At 41.7% G+C, this 17,327-nt stretch overlaps 1 protein-coding gene across 2 annotated transcripts in view; it reads right to left on the bottom strand.

The window, feature by feature from the left end:
• The window catches only part of samd11 (sterile alpha motif domain containing 11), a 57,934-nt gene extending 40,880 nt beyond the window's left edge, over positions 1-17,054 (bottom strand). The window contains exons 1-3 of one of the 2 annotated variants that reach the window (XM_058641940.1): positions 15,790-17,054; positions 14,654-14,745; positions 3,167-3,342 (exon numbers count right to left, since the gene is read on the bottom strand). In XM_058641940.1, the coding sequence (XP_058497923.1) occupies positions 3,167-3,342; positions 14,654-14,745; positions 15,790-16,492 (971 nt within the window). In that variant the 5' untranslated portion in view covers positions 16,493-17,054. The remainder of the gene's footprint in view (positions 1-3,166; positions 3,343-14,653; positions 14,746-15,789) is intronic. The other variant, XM_058641941.1, reaches the window with a different exon arrangement.
• Positions 17,055-17,327: the final 273 nt, after the last annotated feature.

Below are 17,327 nucleotides of genomic sequence, written 5' to 3'. Positions count from 1 at the left end.
TTTACTATGACTTTTTTGTCAATTTTTGGACGACATACTATACTATGACATTTTGGTCAGATTTTGGACGACATACTAAACTATGACTTTTTTGTCAAATTTTGGATGACATACTAACCTATGACCTTTTTGTCACATTTTGGAAGACATACTATACTATGACATTTTGGTCAGGTTTTGGACGACATACTAACCTATGACCTTTTTGTCACATTTTGGAAGACATACTATACTATGACATTTTGGTCAGGTTTTGGACGACATACTAAACTATGACTTTTTCGTCACATTATGGAAGACATACTATACTATGACATTTTGGTCAGGTTTTGGACGACATACTAAACTATGACTTTTTTGTCACATTTTGGAAGACATACTAACCTATGACATTTTTGTCAAAATTTGGACAAAATACTATACTATGACTTCTTTTGTCAAATTTTGGACGACATACTAACCTATGACTGTTTTGTCACATTTTGGACGACATACTATACTATGCCTTTTTTGCCACATTTTGGACGACATACTATATACTATGACTTTTTTGTCACATTTTGGACGACATACTATACTATGAATTTTTTGTCACATTTAAGAAGACAAACTATACTATGACCTTTTTGTCAAATTTTGGACGACATACTATACTATGACTTTTTTGTGAAATTTTGGACGACATACTATACTATGACATTTTGGTCAGATTTTGGACGACATACTAAACTATGACTTTTTTGTCAAATTTTGGATGACATACTATACTATGACCTTTTTGTCACATTTTGGAAGACATACTATACTATGACCTTTTTGTCACATTTTGTACAACATACTGAACTATTACATTTTTCTAAGATTTTGGACGACATACTAAACGATGACATTTTTGTCACATTTCGGACGACATGCTAAACTATTACATTTTTGTCAAATTTTGGACGACACCTATGACATTTTTGTCAAATTTTGGACGACATACTAAACTATGACTTTTTTCACAAAATTTGGACGGCATACTAAACCTTGACATTTTGGTCAAATTTTGGACAACATACTAAACTATGACATTTTGGTCAAATTTTGGACGACATACTAAACTATGACTTTTTGTCACATTTTGGACAACATACTAAAGTATGACTTTTTTCACAAAATTTGGACGGCATACTAAACTATGACATTTTGTTCAAATTCTGGACGACATATTAAACTATGACCTTTTTGTCAAATTTTGGACAACATACTAAAGTATGACTTTTTTGTCAAATTTTGGACAACATACTAAAGTATGACATTTTTGTCAAATTTTGGACGACATACTAAAGTATGACTTTTTTCACAAAATTTGGACTGCATACTAAACTATGACATTTTGGTCAAATTTTGGACAAGTCTATATCAAAAAAGACAAACTATACTATGACCTTTTTGTCAAATTTTGGACGACATACTATACTATGACTTTTTTGTGAAATTTTGGACGACATACTATACTATGACATTTTGGTCAGATTTTGGACGACATACTAAACTATGACTTTTTTGTCAAATTTTGGATGACACTATACTATGACCTTTTTGTCACATTTTGGAAGACATACTATACTATGACCTTTTTGTCACATTTTGGACAACATACTAAACTATGACATTTTTCTAAGATTTTGGACGACATACTAAACTATGACATTTTTGTCACCTTTTGGACGACATACTAAACTATGACCTTTTTGTCACATTTTGGAAGACATGCTATACTATGACCTTTTTGTCACATTTTGGACAACATACTAAACTATGACATTTTTGTCACCTTTTGGACGACATACTAAACTATGACATTTTTGTCACATTTCGGACAACATGCTAAACTATTACATTTTTGTCACATTTTGGACGACATCTATGACATTTTTGTCAAATTTTGGACGACATACTAAAGTATGACTTTTTTCACAAAATTTGGACGGCATACTAAACTATGACATTTTGGTCAAATTTTGGACAACATACAAAATTTTGGACAACATACAAAACTATGACATTTTGGTCAAATTTTGGACGACATATTAAACTATGACATTTTTGTCAAATTTTGGACGACATACTAAACTATGACATTTTTAGTTTAGTATGTCGTCCAAAATTTGATTAGTTCAACAGTTTTGAGAAAACCCCCACACATCCTATATCAAAACGTGCAGTGTGATCGAGAATGGCGGGCTATTACTTTTCTAAGCGTTTCGAGCAACCATGGCGACAAAAATTGCAAAAAACTGCAAATAATTTCCACATACACATGAATACGAGATGATCGACGAAATGATCACAACCCAGCCCAGTTTGGTTCCTCACAGCTTAAGAGTCAGTCTCTTTTAAAGGGTGATCCCACCATACCACTTTGTCTAAATACTTCAAGTTTTAAAGGATCAATCCCCCCAAATGGTACTCCTTTACCAGCACAAGTCCTGCCCCGACAACATCAGCAGTAAGAACAGCAGGCAGGCTCGAAATTTCACCACGGAATTTTCTAGTTCTTTATCTTATTATACCACTACAATTATCAGGAGGTCTCACTCTGAGTGCTCCCTAGTGCTGATATGGATATTTCCACATAACGGCCACAGGTGTAGAAAGAGGTTAGATAACTGTACAAAACAAACAGAAATAAACACACAAATTATGATTTTGTTTTTTTTCACAACAGCACTCTGGCTAGCACAGAGAGGAGAGTGTATATAGAACAGTGATCTCGCCAGAAAGTTTTTTGGCACTGGTGGTTTATGTAAACAAATGCTACAGATACCTCTTTAGATTTGAGAGTTCTTATGTCACTGCTGTCATTAATGTGTTAAATGAGTGACCTGTGTGGTTTTAACCGTATGTCATCCTTATGTTCATTGTTATTTGTGTGTTTGCCACTCGCTGTATTGAGTGACAGAGGGAGAGACACATGAGTTATTCAGTGCCATCTTTTAACCGCCCTACCCACTGTATTTTCTTTTAAGTCCACCGAAACCCGCCCGACTGACCCACAGATTATTGAATTGACCCGCGCATCACTATATGGGATATTCACTGTTCTCGGAATTGTGTTGACCCACATGTGAAACCATCCTACAGACTGCACAAAAATCCAAAAAAGTCGAGAGAGCCTCACCTCTTTTTCATGATACTATAATGCAATTCGTCCTCTTGTTTTATGTGGGCATGATCACTACTGGCCCGCTCGCTGCCTTCACTGTCGTCACTGCTGAAGATGGAGGCCAGCTCCTTCTTGGGCACCCGGTTGGGGGGAAGGGGAATGGTGCGTTTTTCAGCCAAGCGCCCACGATTCTGCACAACATGGCACAAAAGGAGAAAATACATTTTAGCATCAGGAGTCACTGTTACTTGGCCCTGGAGTACAAAAACATGAAAACACACATGTTGGCCATTTAATCGTGTTCTGAGACTGAAATGAGCTCTCACTTCTGCTCCCTTGCTTCTTGAATACCTCCTAAAAGAACACATTACGGCTGCTGTCAGTGATCTTACTGCCTGTAGCTAACTTTCTGTTGCTGCATTAGTATTCCCCTTCTTCCTCCCTACATCACCTCATAAACGTGTTTGCTGAGAGAGGCACAAGCATCTCAACTTCAAAAACATAGAGGACAACCTCATTTTGGAGATTTGGACCCTGATCGGAAAAAGTGGGGGTACTTGAAAAGGTTTTTGCTGGATTTACTGCCAGAGCCCTGACACTGAGAGACTTTTGACACTCTAGAGCTGTGATAGCTGTCTGAATATAGAGTTAACACCTATTTTACCTATTCTGACCGAGAGCAGCTTTAAATAATGAGTACCAATACAGGAGGAGGTGCTCCAGTTTCAAAAAACACAAATTTATATTACATATATATATGTATATATATATAAATATACATATATATATATACATACAATAAATGTATAATACCGTATATTTGAAAATGTACTGAGCATACGCTTTTATGTAACGAACAGTGTTATATAAAATTTGAGTTTAATTTCAAACGCACATTTTGTAGCATGACAGGTCGTGTCACTGCAGAGGTACCTGAGAACACATGACAAGGCTGTGGAAGCACAACAGTCACAAACTGAAGGGAACTATTTCAGTAATTATAATTTAATGGAAAGCATATGTATTAAAATATTCCCATGAAAAGACACAACAATATACAACAAGCAAAAAACTGGTTCAGCAGCCTCAGTTGGCACCAATGAACCAAACTGAAACCAACACGAGTGAAACTTCAATCACATATGATCTAGTTGCACGTACACATGATACTGAAAAGAAATCCTCTAACACACAATTAGATATGTCTGAAGTAACAAAGCAACTTCCTGTTGCTGTTTCAAAAACAAAGAAGTTAAAAAACTTTAAACAAACTGTTTTTTTTTGTTTTTTGTTTTTTTTTAAATAAATATATAAAGTATGTATATATAAATGCACTTGTTTATTTTTCAAAACGGTCAGGAAATAGCAGAGAAAGACTGGGATAAAGACAAGAGTGTGGCTCTAGGGTCATTATGAAGTGAAGCTGGGTGACCTTTAATGTGACCTGAAGAGGTCACTGCAGATTAACAAGGACCTCTCACTAAGACAGCAGTGGGAGAGGAGAGTAAAGGAGGTTTGGTCACATTAGGAAAGGGAATAAGGATGAATAAACAGGGAAGAGCAAATGTGGGTCTGTGCAGGAGGGAGAGAGGACAGAGGAAAGAGCAAAGCTCCACAGAAATAAGGTCTGTCCAGTGTGGGAGAGTGGACGTGGATTTGAAACAATACCCCTCCCCCTCCTCCTCTGTTTGTGCCGACATCACAACTCTTACCCCCGGACGCCTTCAAGCCCTCTAGCTATCCCTTCCTCTACACGCAATCCTGCTCTCTACCACTCCTCCCCGCTCCCCCCTTCCTCCGCTCTTTCCATCCCAGGAGGTGCGGCAGCATGAGTGGCAGACGGGGGCAGGAGGAGGGATTTGGGGCTCCTAGCCAAGAGGCAAACAGGTGCAGCCCCTCTGGAGTCTCTCAAATGGCAGACATTAAAAACAGTTGAGGACAGAGACAGAAAGATGAAAACATCCCCCAGGATGAGCAGGCTCGCTTTTTTTTCATCCCTAGCCAGAAAAAAGGTTTTTCCTCCTTTTTTCTTTCCTGACAGAGGTTTCCACAAGTTCTGCTCCAGTATTTGAGGACAGTGGATCACTTTCTTACACTCCCTCTACTTCCTCACAAGGCCTTGCTGTAGGAAGGAAGTGCTTGCACTCATGCGCACATCTGTTAAAGTAGGTACTGACACATTGTCAGCCCTGACTTGGCCGAGTGCGGCACCAACACACCGCTGTCACCAGCCTCAGTCATAGACTCTCACCCTCACTGAAAACATAGCTGCCAGTGGGAACACATGGAAAAACGGATTTTAGTCATTTAACAAAATGATTATCTCTACTCTATCATAAGAGTTGGTCTGCAATTAGACAGTTCTTTCCAAAAGGAAACTAAAGTTTGTGTCATGTCACTGTCAATCATTTTACATTTATGAGTTCTCGATCCACTCTTCCCTACGTCAGTAAGTTCAAAAGTGTCATTCGTGACTTTGTGTTTGAAATCCTTCATTCAGATTTACATGAATGACACAAACTGGCCAAAACAAGGGATCTGAAAGTTTCCAGATAAAAAAAGCAGCAGCATGTTTTGAGGATGTTAATTCAAACTTTAGCAGTTGTAAATTGTATTAGGCAAGTATTTTGTTAAGTGGCCAAAATCAGTTAGAATCAGTGTCTCATACAACCACACAACACACAAAGGTTGAACTATTCTCCATCTCAAAGTTTGTTTGTCGCTCTACTCATGTTGTCCGAGAAAACACTCTGACACACACCTGTTTCTTTTCCTTAGAATTCCCCTCCATAGCAGGCGACATCACTTGGAGCAAGCAAGCATTACAGTGTATACAAGAATAGTTTGTTTAACAGCAGTCGTGACTGTAGCCGTGTGTGTGCGCATGCGCATGTGTGTCTGTGACCGTGTAGACAACCACCCACATGGCCGTGACATACCCAGGCTGACAGCCACCCCCCTCCCTTCCCCCCTGTCCTCCCGGAAAGCCCCCGATTCTTTCTTTAGTGGCACTGACGCAGAACTGGGGGTGAGCTCCCACAGCTTCCGGCAACACTTCCGCAGCACGGGGGTGGGCTCTCTGAAACAAAACACGATGCAAAACACACCCCTGGCAGCCCACGTAGGGGCGCTGAGAGGAAGGGCGCCTGGACGCTCAGGCTCGTACATGCACACACAAACACACGTGCCTATGCACAGAGCTGAAGCAACCTTACTGTGTGTGGTCAACCTCCTTTCAGCCATGGAAAAAAGTCTCTCATAAAAGTCCCACTAAAAGCACCTCTATGAATATTGCCTCCCACATGTTCTGTCTGAACGTCAGGCAGCCAAAAAATATATCTGGGCTTCACATTTACACACACACACACACACACACACACACATAGGCGAATATGTTTCACAACATACTGGCCACATTGTTACACAACTTATACAATTAAAAAATATTTTATATATAAAAGAATATATATAATAAGAATTCTCCAACAGATGCAATATGTTCTGAAACCAACACAAGCGAATATAGTTCAACTTAAAAATAGTGCATTTTACATGATCACTTCTGCTATTAAATAACTATGCTAGTTGGATGAATATGTATTAAAAATGACTATTGTCTTCCTCAGTTCTCCTGAAGTTATTAACATTGGGGTGAACACATTACAGTAGCCTATGCTTTACTAGAAGTACAATACACAATGATTGTGAAGTGATTCGGAAAGTGGCAGAGATTTGATTTCAATGCACAAAATTGAGGGGATATTAATAGATCAATAATGTGTTTTAGCTTTGGTAGATATCCACATAACTGTTCAAAGTTCAGGTCTTCTTAAGAAGGCAACAGCACTGAATGTCATGAGGGCTGAGAGTTGAACAATGTTCACACAACATTATCTGACGATCTGCTCGCCGACCAGTTCTGCAGGTCGCAGCCAAGTCGGCATTCATTTCATGTAAAATACTGTCGCCTTCCCAACGTGTCAGACTACGATCTCGTTTTCAGAATGCTGGAAATTTGATCTGAGTTTGTGACGACTCCAGCCACCCCAGCCAATCACAGACATGGACATGCTTCATCAGAGAGGGAAGAAAAAAAATGAGCAATGCAACATTAAAACACAGACAGCACTGCAACAATAACATTTCTGCAGTCGACTTTTAGATGTGAAACCAAGACCACATGAGACAACACGTGGTCTACAGGAGGATGCCAACACGGAAGTAAAAATATATTGTATAGCCTCCAGGGGGCGACTTTTTGGTTTCAAAAAGAAGCTTTGTTTGAATGTCTATGGAAAAGGAGCCTAGTTCTTAATTTATAGCATCACTAAAAATTCTCCTGATTGTTAATGGTCTCAATCACCAGCTTTGGGACTTCTTCAATAGAACATGATGTCAAGTCTCTAAATTATGTTTCCATTTAGAGGAAAATAGACAATAAATAAGGCCCATATGGACACCAGTGGGGGGTGACAGTTGTTATTGACGTTTGGGGGCTTCAGAAAGTTTAGCTTAGATTCTTATGTGTGACATAATAACCAAACTAGCAGCTCCTACTGGTAGTGTGTTACACCTTCAAGTCACCAGTCACTCATGTAGCGTGAACTCTTAATGCGTTCAAAGGCTCCTGATCACAACACAACGCGAGTGAGTTGCAAAGGTATCCTCCGACTCTTAAGTTGTGTATTGTGAACTTGGCTTTACTAAACTACACAGTATTCATGTGGGCTAATAATAAATATATAATATATAATTCACAAAAAAACCCGCACTTACTAAAGTTATTAAAAACAATCTTAAGGAACGGTACAAAGTCAGAAGTACAACGGCATGATCTTTACAAGACAATATATGCTCTTCATACATTAGCATTTAAAAGGTAGATGTGGGTAATAAAGTTTAATAATTGAAAGAAGGACATCAGCGATAACACATGGTGACTGAACATGCTAACATCGACAGCCACCTATGCATTTCAAACTCGTTTGGGTGGTGTCCTGAAATCATCACTCCATGGCCGGAGTTTGATTTAAAGGGAAAACCAATACGGGTTCATTTCACAGCTATAGTACAAACGAGCTGCTAAATCCAAGCTAATAATTTATAAGGCAATCTAATCTTTTCTCTCTAAATTTAAAAGTCTTTAAAACCGGCTCTTGGAGGAAAGTGTGTATACTAATAAGTGTGTTTTCTTTTTCTCTCTCTCTTTTTGCGTTATTTTCTCAAAGATTCAGCACCCTGCCACTGGCTCCAGCTAGCATTAGTGAACACACACAGACACACACACAGACACACACACAGACACACACACTCAGCGGTAGCCGGCCGTGACATTCCTGCAGCTGCAGAGCTCTCTCTCCCTCGCACGCGCCCCCCCAGCGATCTCCCTGGGGGACGAATGCCTAATGAGTCACGCGCCTGTCTGCCGTTACCTCGCAGCATGTATTGTGTGTGTGTGTGTGTGTGTGTGTAGGCGGGATGGAGGGCCGATTTGGCGCGAGCAGTGGGGGAAAGGAGGAGGGGGACTGAGGAGACGACGCGTAAGAGAGGGAAAAAACTGAGTGAGGGGAGGTTGGTGGGGTGTGTGTGGGGGGGGGGGGGTGTCATTACCACACTCACGTAAGCACTGTGAAACAAGGCCAAAATAAACAATCGCTCTGCTGTGTGTGCGTGTGTGTGTGTGTGCGCCGTGTGTTGTGTGAGATTCAGTTCATCATAAAGTACAAATTACAAAAAAAAAATCTTTACTTTCTTTAGTCTCACTTCCTTATCTCCAACTCAGCTGCAGAGAATGCTGGGACATTTTCACAGGTGCACCTATATGAAGGACATTTAGCCAAAAAATGTAAGCTTCCGTAGCGTTGAGGTTGCATAGTATGCAAACATGGCTGCTATAACCTGATTACAGTAAATAATCTCATTAAAGTAGCACTTTGATTTAAGTGTGTAAACGGTTTGCACTAAGTAGATTTCCTTAGTAACCCAATAATAAAGTTTATATGATCTGGCTGATAGTCATGCTAGTACCACACATTAAGACGAAAAAAGACCGAGCTGATGTTTGTCGTATTAAAACATTCTCTTGAACGCCTCGCATTAGTTGTGACGCCAAAGGTGTGTTGCTGTCATCCTAAAATAACATTTTTCATTTTATATTTTTCCCTTCACCCCCCCAGCCATGACACAGTTGGTGTGCAAAAACACCCATTTGCATCACTTGTGCTCCCTGACCTTTCTGATGCACGTGCAGAATCTAAAACAGTGAAAGAAAATCTATGCCACCGTTATACCAAGCAAAAAAAGGGAGAAACCAACAGACTTTTTATTTTTTCCTAATCTGGTTATAATCAATTATTAGGGTGCATGTAAACACACTCACTGCCATATCTGCTCCAAAGATTAAGCAAAGATTAAGACTGGCTGTGAATAAACACAGAGGTAATTAGAAACAAAAAACGAGGACAGATTTCTCCACCATAAAACACAAACATACACTTAAACTAAGTCAAAGCATGCAATACAAGGCTTACAATGTTTTAATTATTCTGCAAAGGCATGGTCATTTGTATGTGTTGATTTTATGTGAATTCATTGTCCTGTGAGAAAAAACACATTCTGCTCCTGCCCTCCCACAAAAATCTCATCAATAACTCACTGTTGTCACTTGTTTTCTCTTGTGCCGACACATGAGTGATAAATTTAAGTTGCTGCAGCTAGTTTGTCACGTTGTCAGCGTGCAGTATATTCAACAAGCTTTCAGGACATAGACTGAGGGGGAACATACAGTACATCAGCCAAGTAAATAACATGAACATTATGCTTTCTTGACTCAAAATAAAATCAGACATATGACAAATCAGATTTTTCTACATTATTCATCTCTCAAAAGATGTGTGCAGATAATTCTGTGTGTGTGTGTGTGTGTGTGTGTAGTCTCTCAGCAACACTTGGTGGTTCAAGGCCATGAGAGAGAGAAAAAGACAAAAGTGAGAAAGCACTGTAGGGCGGACAGGCATGCGACTGTGTCCCCCTCCTCCTCATACATACACACGCACACACACAAGCGCACACACTCTCCTGCACCTTCAGCCCCCACGCGCTGAGTCGAGCGGGCAGTTGCAGCCCAGTGGAGCGGCACAGGGCAAGGAGGGAGGGAGGGAGGGAGGGAGGGAGGGACGGGGCAGCAGGAAGGAGAGGGGGTGAGATGCATAGAGGGCGAGAGACGGTGATGTGGAGGGGAAGGGGCGGGGGTGTTTGGCGGTGCTGGGAGGTCAGTGGCAGTGCAGTCAAGCATGCATGTGCGCCTCTCGCTCTCCCCTTTCCCTCTTGTTTTCCTTCCTCCTCCCATACTCTCTCTCTCTTTCTGTCTCTCTCTCTCTCTCTCTCTCTCTCGCTGTGTTTTGATTGGCCCGCCACGACTGCCACGAGAGAGCTTTACAGGTAACGACCAGGATTTCACTCAACTGCACAAGGTTGGGGATGAAAATTGAACTCGTGATTTTTGTTGATTTGGTCCCAACAAGGCTAACATTTGTTCTGAACTGTCACTCAGCTCCAAATTAAAGTTTGACACACTTTCATTTAAACACACAAAAACAACACTCAGCTCCACTTTATGAAGCAATAATCACACATATATGTACGTACATATCTACAGAATAATGATCAGCAAACTCAGACTATTGCTGACTAAGTATGATAATCAAAAACACTTCCTAGTTTAACCTTATCTTTGCAAAATGAAAAATAATCAATAAAATGTATGTTTATCTACATAATGTTAATAATGATGAGCAAACAATGAGGAATTTTACTTCCTAGTATCACCTTAGAAACATTATGTACATATGTGTGTGTGTGTGTGTGTGTGTGTGTGTGTGCAGAACAGCAGAGGATTCAGAGGAAATCAATGGCAAATCTAAGGCGCAAACACACACACACACACTTCAGTGTGATAAACCACATTCTGCTGACAGATGCTCCACCTTAATTTAGCCTCTTTTGAGCAGAGTTTGTTCATTGCATAAAGAAGCTCAATGAAGCATGTGAATACATTGTTTAAAAGCATGTGTCTGCTGATAGATTAAATAATAAATATTAAACAGTTTATGAAGACCAAAAGCAGCAACTAAAGCATTTTCACATGTATGTTTATGCAATTCATGATGTATTTCTACGTGAAACTGAACTGCACAATAAATCATATAAAAAAAAACTCACTATCTCTATATGTAAACTTGTTTCTACATGACCATAAGATTCTGTATTGTCCTTCTTTTTTCCTCAACCAGTGACAATGCAGCGTTTCAAGAAGTGATGCAGATCTGAAAAAACTGCAGTGAGGGAACTAAACCCAGTGAGAGTGAGTGAAAGACACAAGAGATTTACTGTACAAGAGAAAAGTTATGAAAGGACACTTTGAAAAAACCTATGTCATTTCCCTTTGTTGTATTTCCTTCTATATTAGGCAAATGGGGGAAATAAACATGTAAATGAATGTAAAGTGGGAGGATCATGAGAGAACCGTGATCTCCATTCTAGGCATGAAAATCATACTTCATGTTTTTTTTAAAACAAATCGTGCAACAGTGACATCTTCATTTCTACCAGCAAGATTAAGATCTACCCCGAACAAAAAGCTCATTAAAGGCTCACTTAATCTCTAACTTGTCTGATTCATAGTGAGATGTGCACAAATAAGTGCACAAACACCCTTCCCATGATGACAGCTCTGCACACTTCTGGGCCAATGACCGATTCCATTGTTACCATAGCAACATATCTGGAGCAACACAAGTGCAACAAACACATACAACTGAAGCAGCATCAGCAGCGTACAGAAGGAAGTAGATCTCCAAAGCCAACATTCAGTTATACGTTGTATATAAAGTGTGTGTAAGAGTGTGTCTGTGTCTGTGTGTGTGTGTGCATTTCAAGTTCCGCTTTGCGAGAGACGTCCTTGATTGGAGGAGGTTTTTAGAAGCCGGAGGAGGCGAGTGTAATTTCCTCCCGGCCTTCGCCAGTTCCGCTGAAATAACAGGGCAGAGAAAGCCCAGCTCTCCTGGGAGGAGGCGTACACACACACACACACACACACACACACACTAACACACACATACAAATGCGTACAGCGAACAGGCAAGTCATTCAGACATCACAGTGGCAAATAATCACAGACATGCGTACGAAACACGGAGCTAAGAATCAAATTCAACACGCCTGAATAATTCAGTGTCATATTGTTCACATGCAAAAGTTAAGCTGCACAGTGTCTCTCACATAGCGAACACACGGCGTTGAACAACTTCAAAGGGGCGACTGTAATAACAGTTACGATTACTATGAGAGAGAAATAATTTAAGTGCTTGATTATCACATAATAACAGGATTTAACAGAAAGGTAGCACACCCTGGCAGCTCATCATTAACGGCGTATCAGTCATAAACTGCTTACATTTCTGCGAGGAAGAACTTTATAATGGTTATTATTTAAATTCCAAACAGTTGCATGTAACAACAGTTCACGTCATGTCGTGTCATTACAAACAGCTTGTGTCTGGGCCGACACAGCAAATTAACTTCCATGAGACCTGAGCAGGCAGGTGAAATGTCTCCCCACCAGCTGCTGCACTCTTTTTTTTATGATCGCCTGCCTCATGCCAATAGCAAAACAAGATCACTCCAAGTTCAGCCGTCAAACTTTCAAAATAAATGTCTGCATGAGGTAATTTGTGTCAGTCGGCAGGCATGTAATGTGTGTGTGTGTGTGTGTGTGTGTGTAAGAGTGAGTATGAGAGGAAGAGGGAGAGAGAGAGAGAGAGCTCATCAGTGAAGGAGTACTGGCTGCCATGCCCTGAGGGGAGTCAGTGGGGAGAGAGGGAGACGCCAGTACAGGCCATACAAGTCCCACTGCCTTCCCTCCTCCGCGTAACCCTCACTGCCTCGCACTGAGCTGCCAACAGACTTTGCCTGTGTGTGTGTGTGTGTGTGTGTGTGTGTGTGTGTACATGTGTGTCACAGTGGTATTGGTGGGTTCGACTTCAGGCTTCACCACCACACAAGGCAAGAAAGAAGAGTGAAGGCAACACCATCACCCTTAATGCTCTCATATCCCTGCTTACGTCAATAACAAACTTTTACACCGTCACAGCTTTAACTGAAGTGGAGCCGTACAAGCCCTTGCAAGCCAGGAGCTAATGGCTTTGATATCTGTAATGAGCCCTAAACATAAGCAAATGTGCACAGATTCTGAAATTCTGCACTTCAAAATGAGACATGAACATTTTTACTCTGTTATCGGGCCCCCATTTTCCCTCGGGAGACTCATCTTGGCTGAACTCTGCGTGTAAGGGTACAGGTCTTCATTCTTGTCTATGAAAAACGTTACCTGTTTACCTGTATCACTCAAACACCTCCGGCTTATCTAACCCACCTTTGCCTTGCGTGCCTTGCACACAATAATCAGCAGTAGCCACGCTCAGTAGCTCGCTAAGCCTCTTACACCCTTCCCTCAAGATTAGTGCTTGGGAGCGACGACAGATGCACTCCGTGGTGATAAACACACACACACACACACACACACACACACGCACACACAACCTGTGTGAACAGATTTGGCGACAGTGAGCCGGCAGCGTGCTTGCTCATAACTGACAAAAACACACAGACGCAGAGTGGTGATGCCATATTTGTGACACACCTGCAAGGCCCCAAGGTTTGGCATCATGCCCTGGGCCGAGCCCCGAGGGAAGCACAAGGCACACAAAAGTTCAACAGCCAGGTGAGGAAACTGATTCAACAAGACAGAAGAGCCCGACAGCCAATGACACCTTACGTGAGGCGGCCATATTGGCCGGCTCAGTGCCTCTGAATAAAAGGCTGTTTGATTCGCAGTGTCTGTGAAAGGGTGAAAGTGGATTCGATATTCACGCTGAGAAACATTATCATCAAAGATGACATGTGTGCCTGGAGGTTCTTCACTGTCAAGGTTACAAAGAGAGACAGGGCTCCTATACACTCTCTCTCTCTCACATAAACACGCTCACATCTACTGTTTCATACATGACACACGATAAACATCCCAAAGTGTGCCTAAACCTGCTTTCAAAATAAATCCATTTGATTCAAATCTATTAATTAAAAGACCATAATCTGGTCAAGGGGGAAAAAATGAATTGATAATTGATAGTGAGCATGAATAAAACTACAGATATTTATCATTCAGTTGATATACAATAATAACTAAAAGGAAAGTGTATCGCAACAATACTGTACCAAATGCCACAAAAATAGTCTTTTCAAAATTCTTTGAGAAGTTAGGACCGTCACCAGTGACAACACAACATCACATTAACCCTACATATCACTGTTAAAAAAACAAAAAAAGACAAACACAAACTAAATTCCATCTGTAGCACCTCCTGGTTATCACATTGTCACAACAAATGGACACGCAAGGATACAGCAGCAGCAGCAGTCAGACAGAAGATGAAATATTCTTACCACTGGAGATGAAATTCGACAACCAGGACAGTCACAGATTGGAGGGTGCACCTGTAAGATTCCTTTGGACATGAGAGTCTTAAGACTTTTCCCTGCAATGAGAAAAGCACACAACAGAGACTTTCAGGGAATGTGAACCATCGATTTGTTCTCCAGCCAGTAAAGTTGTCTCCTGGGATAAGAGATAAGATAAGCAGACCTGATTCTTCAGTCCATCCTCTCCAGACCCAAAGTTTTCAAGAAATATTATCAGCAGATTATCACAGAGTGAATCACAGTGAAATTGGAGGAGTCAGCACTTGCACCTATGGCTCCACACTCTTTCAAATCTACCACAGTCCAGACTGAGTGATGAGACAGAGAGACAGCAGCCCACTGTCACCTGTCTATTAGAATCAGTGTATTCAACTATCAGACCATGATTTTTGACCCGGGGGCGACACCCTCCCTCCACATCACCTCTCCTCGGCTCTGCCTGAATGAACTTGAGTGTACGTGTATGTGCCTTATCTGTGGGCGCGCGTCACGCGTGATTATAGCGCAAACATAATTTAAAATATCAGTACCAAACAATAACAAAGGATCTCTGGATACAGAATATATTGTTTTACTCCATAGCTGACATTTAACTTGGCTGCAATAGCACAACAACACATATTTTTAAATGGTATTGAATGGACAAACAACACACAACATTTCAACAAAAACTGCCACTTATTGTATCCTACGATGTGCAAAAGTGTAACCACACATGCACAAGTGCAGCCTGACCAAACGGAACGATCCATCCCATAATGATTTAAAAACATAGCTCAACTGTCAAACGTTGAATGACCCATGTCTAACTTTTCACCTCAGTTCCGGTGCAGTCTGATCCAGATGCCCCGGTTCTGGTGAAGAACCGCAGCCCAAAGTCTGTGTCGAAGCCTCGGTGTATGTGTGAGAGAGTGTGTGTGTGGAGGATATGCGCCTTTTCTCATCTGTCTCCTTACGCACGGACTGCTGTAACCCTTTCACTCCAAAACACAGCAACCAGCCAAGAGAACGAAGTTGGCGCCCGAGATAAGCGGCGTTTAAAAAGTGTATAAATCACCACAAGACGTCCAAACCGTGAGCTCAGTAAAGGTTGTTCTTACCTTTGTGTCTAATACTCCGTTTCCAGTCTTTAGCAGTCTCTCGTCCACTGACAAACTGGAACTCATTGGGGGTGAGCCACTCACCCCGGTACTTAATTGAAGGTCCTTTGCTGCCTTGGCACAGTTTATTGATATAAAGCAAAGCCTTGTTTTCCCCGCACTCCACCTCGATGCACGGCTCCCCGTTGTCGAAGAAGGGCTGAAAGTCGGGGATGGAGGAGAACCTCTCCAGCATTAAGTCGTCCGTGTGATGGTGGAGATGCTGGTGATGCAGCGCCGCCGAGTCGTGGAGCCCCAAGTACGCGCGGTGATGGGCGAAAATGTGGTCGTAGGGCGGCGGATGAGGGGTCACCACGGGGATGGCGGCGGCATTTAAAGGGGCCAAGTATTCGGACTGGTTGAAGGCGGTCAATGCCATGTCGTCTCCATCCAGCCTCTCCTTTTTGATGGCAGGCATGTTCGTGGGAGCCGAGCGCCGATAACAAGTGAAAACCTGCTCGCTCGATCCAACTTGAGCGTCCTCTCCGTCCGTGAGTTGGGCTGAGCCAGACTTGGAGACGCGCCGCTTGGTTTTACGCAGAGCCCCCGTGTCGCTGAGAGACAGCGGTGTGCTGAAGTTGCCGGATAGATTCCCATTCAGTAGGTTCCAGCTCGCAGCGGCAGCAGCTCTCTCCGCCAGCCTCACAGATCCAACCTCCCACATTTAATCACACTCGCTCTGTTAATACCTGACAAGCTGGGAAGCTCTGAGTCGCGGACATGTCACCAGTGGGTGACAGTTACCGACGTCTTTCTCGTTTCTTTGTCCTTAGTGACATTTAAAGTGACATTTTTTTTCAACATTCACTGATCAGTGACTCTATTTTAATCTGGTTTTGCTTGCTTTTTACAGCAACGCACATAAACTCGGTTGTGGGGGAGCCTGCACGTGGCTAAGAAACAATATCACAGCCAATAAAGTTATTTCAAAAATAAAATATAGAAAAAAAAAATATATTCCCTCTGTTAATTAAACTAATGTGGCATATGGTATAAATCAGAAACACGGGCTATGAGCCAAACACATCGGGCTTAAATCTCCACAGCGTTTGCTCAACGTTAATACAGTTGAAAGTTTGTAAAGAGTTGTTTTTAACCCCTGCGTGTGTCGCTAAAGTCACGCTGAAGTTCACAGACCCAGACCAAACAAGATTTGCACTCTTCGCCGCTTCTCAACTTGGCCCATTTAAACAGCGGAGGCTCGACGAGAACCCCCGCACAGGAGGGGGGACAGCGAGGGACGGCCGTCACTGCGACCATGTCAGTCAGGAAGTGGACAGTGGATTCAACACATGCAGCTCAATGTGAAACCTGTGATGATCATAAAAAGATTAAAAACTAGAGGAGGAAGATACTATACAGATCTTAATTCCTGGAATAATTCAGGGGAAATACTTTTTATGAAAGGACTTCAATAAGTCAATTGAATTATATGCAATGCTTCTTTAATGTAGACCCAGTCTATTCAAATGGCTGCCCATAATCAATGTCTTACCTGT

The sequence above is a fragment of the Solea solea genome, chromosome 11 (genome assembly GCF_958295425.1).
Source record: "Solea solea chromosome 11, fSolSol10.1, whole genome shotgun sequence".
In the NCBI taxonomy this organism is placed as follows: Eukaryota; Metazoa; Chordata; class Actinopteri; order Pleuronectiformes; family Soleidae; genus Solea; species Solea solea.
This window is presented reverse-complemented; position numbering and strand designations above follow the sequence as displayed.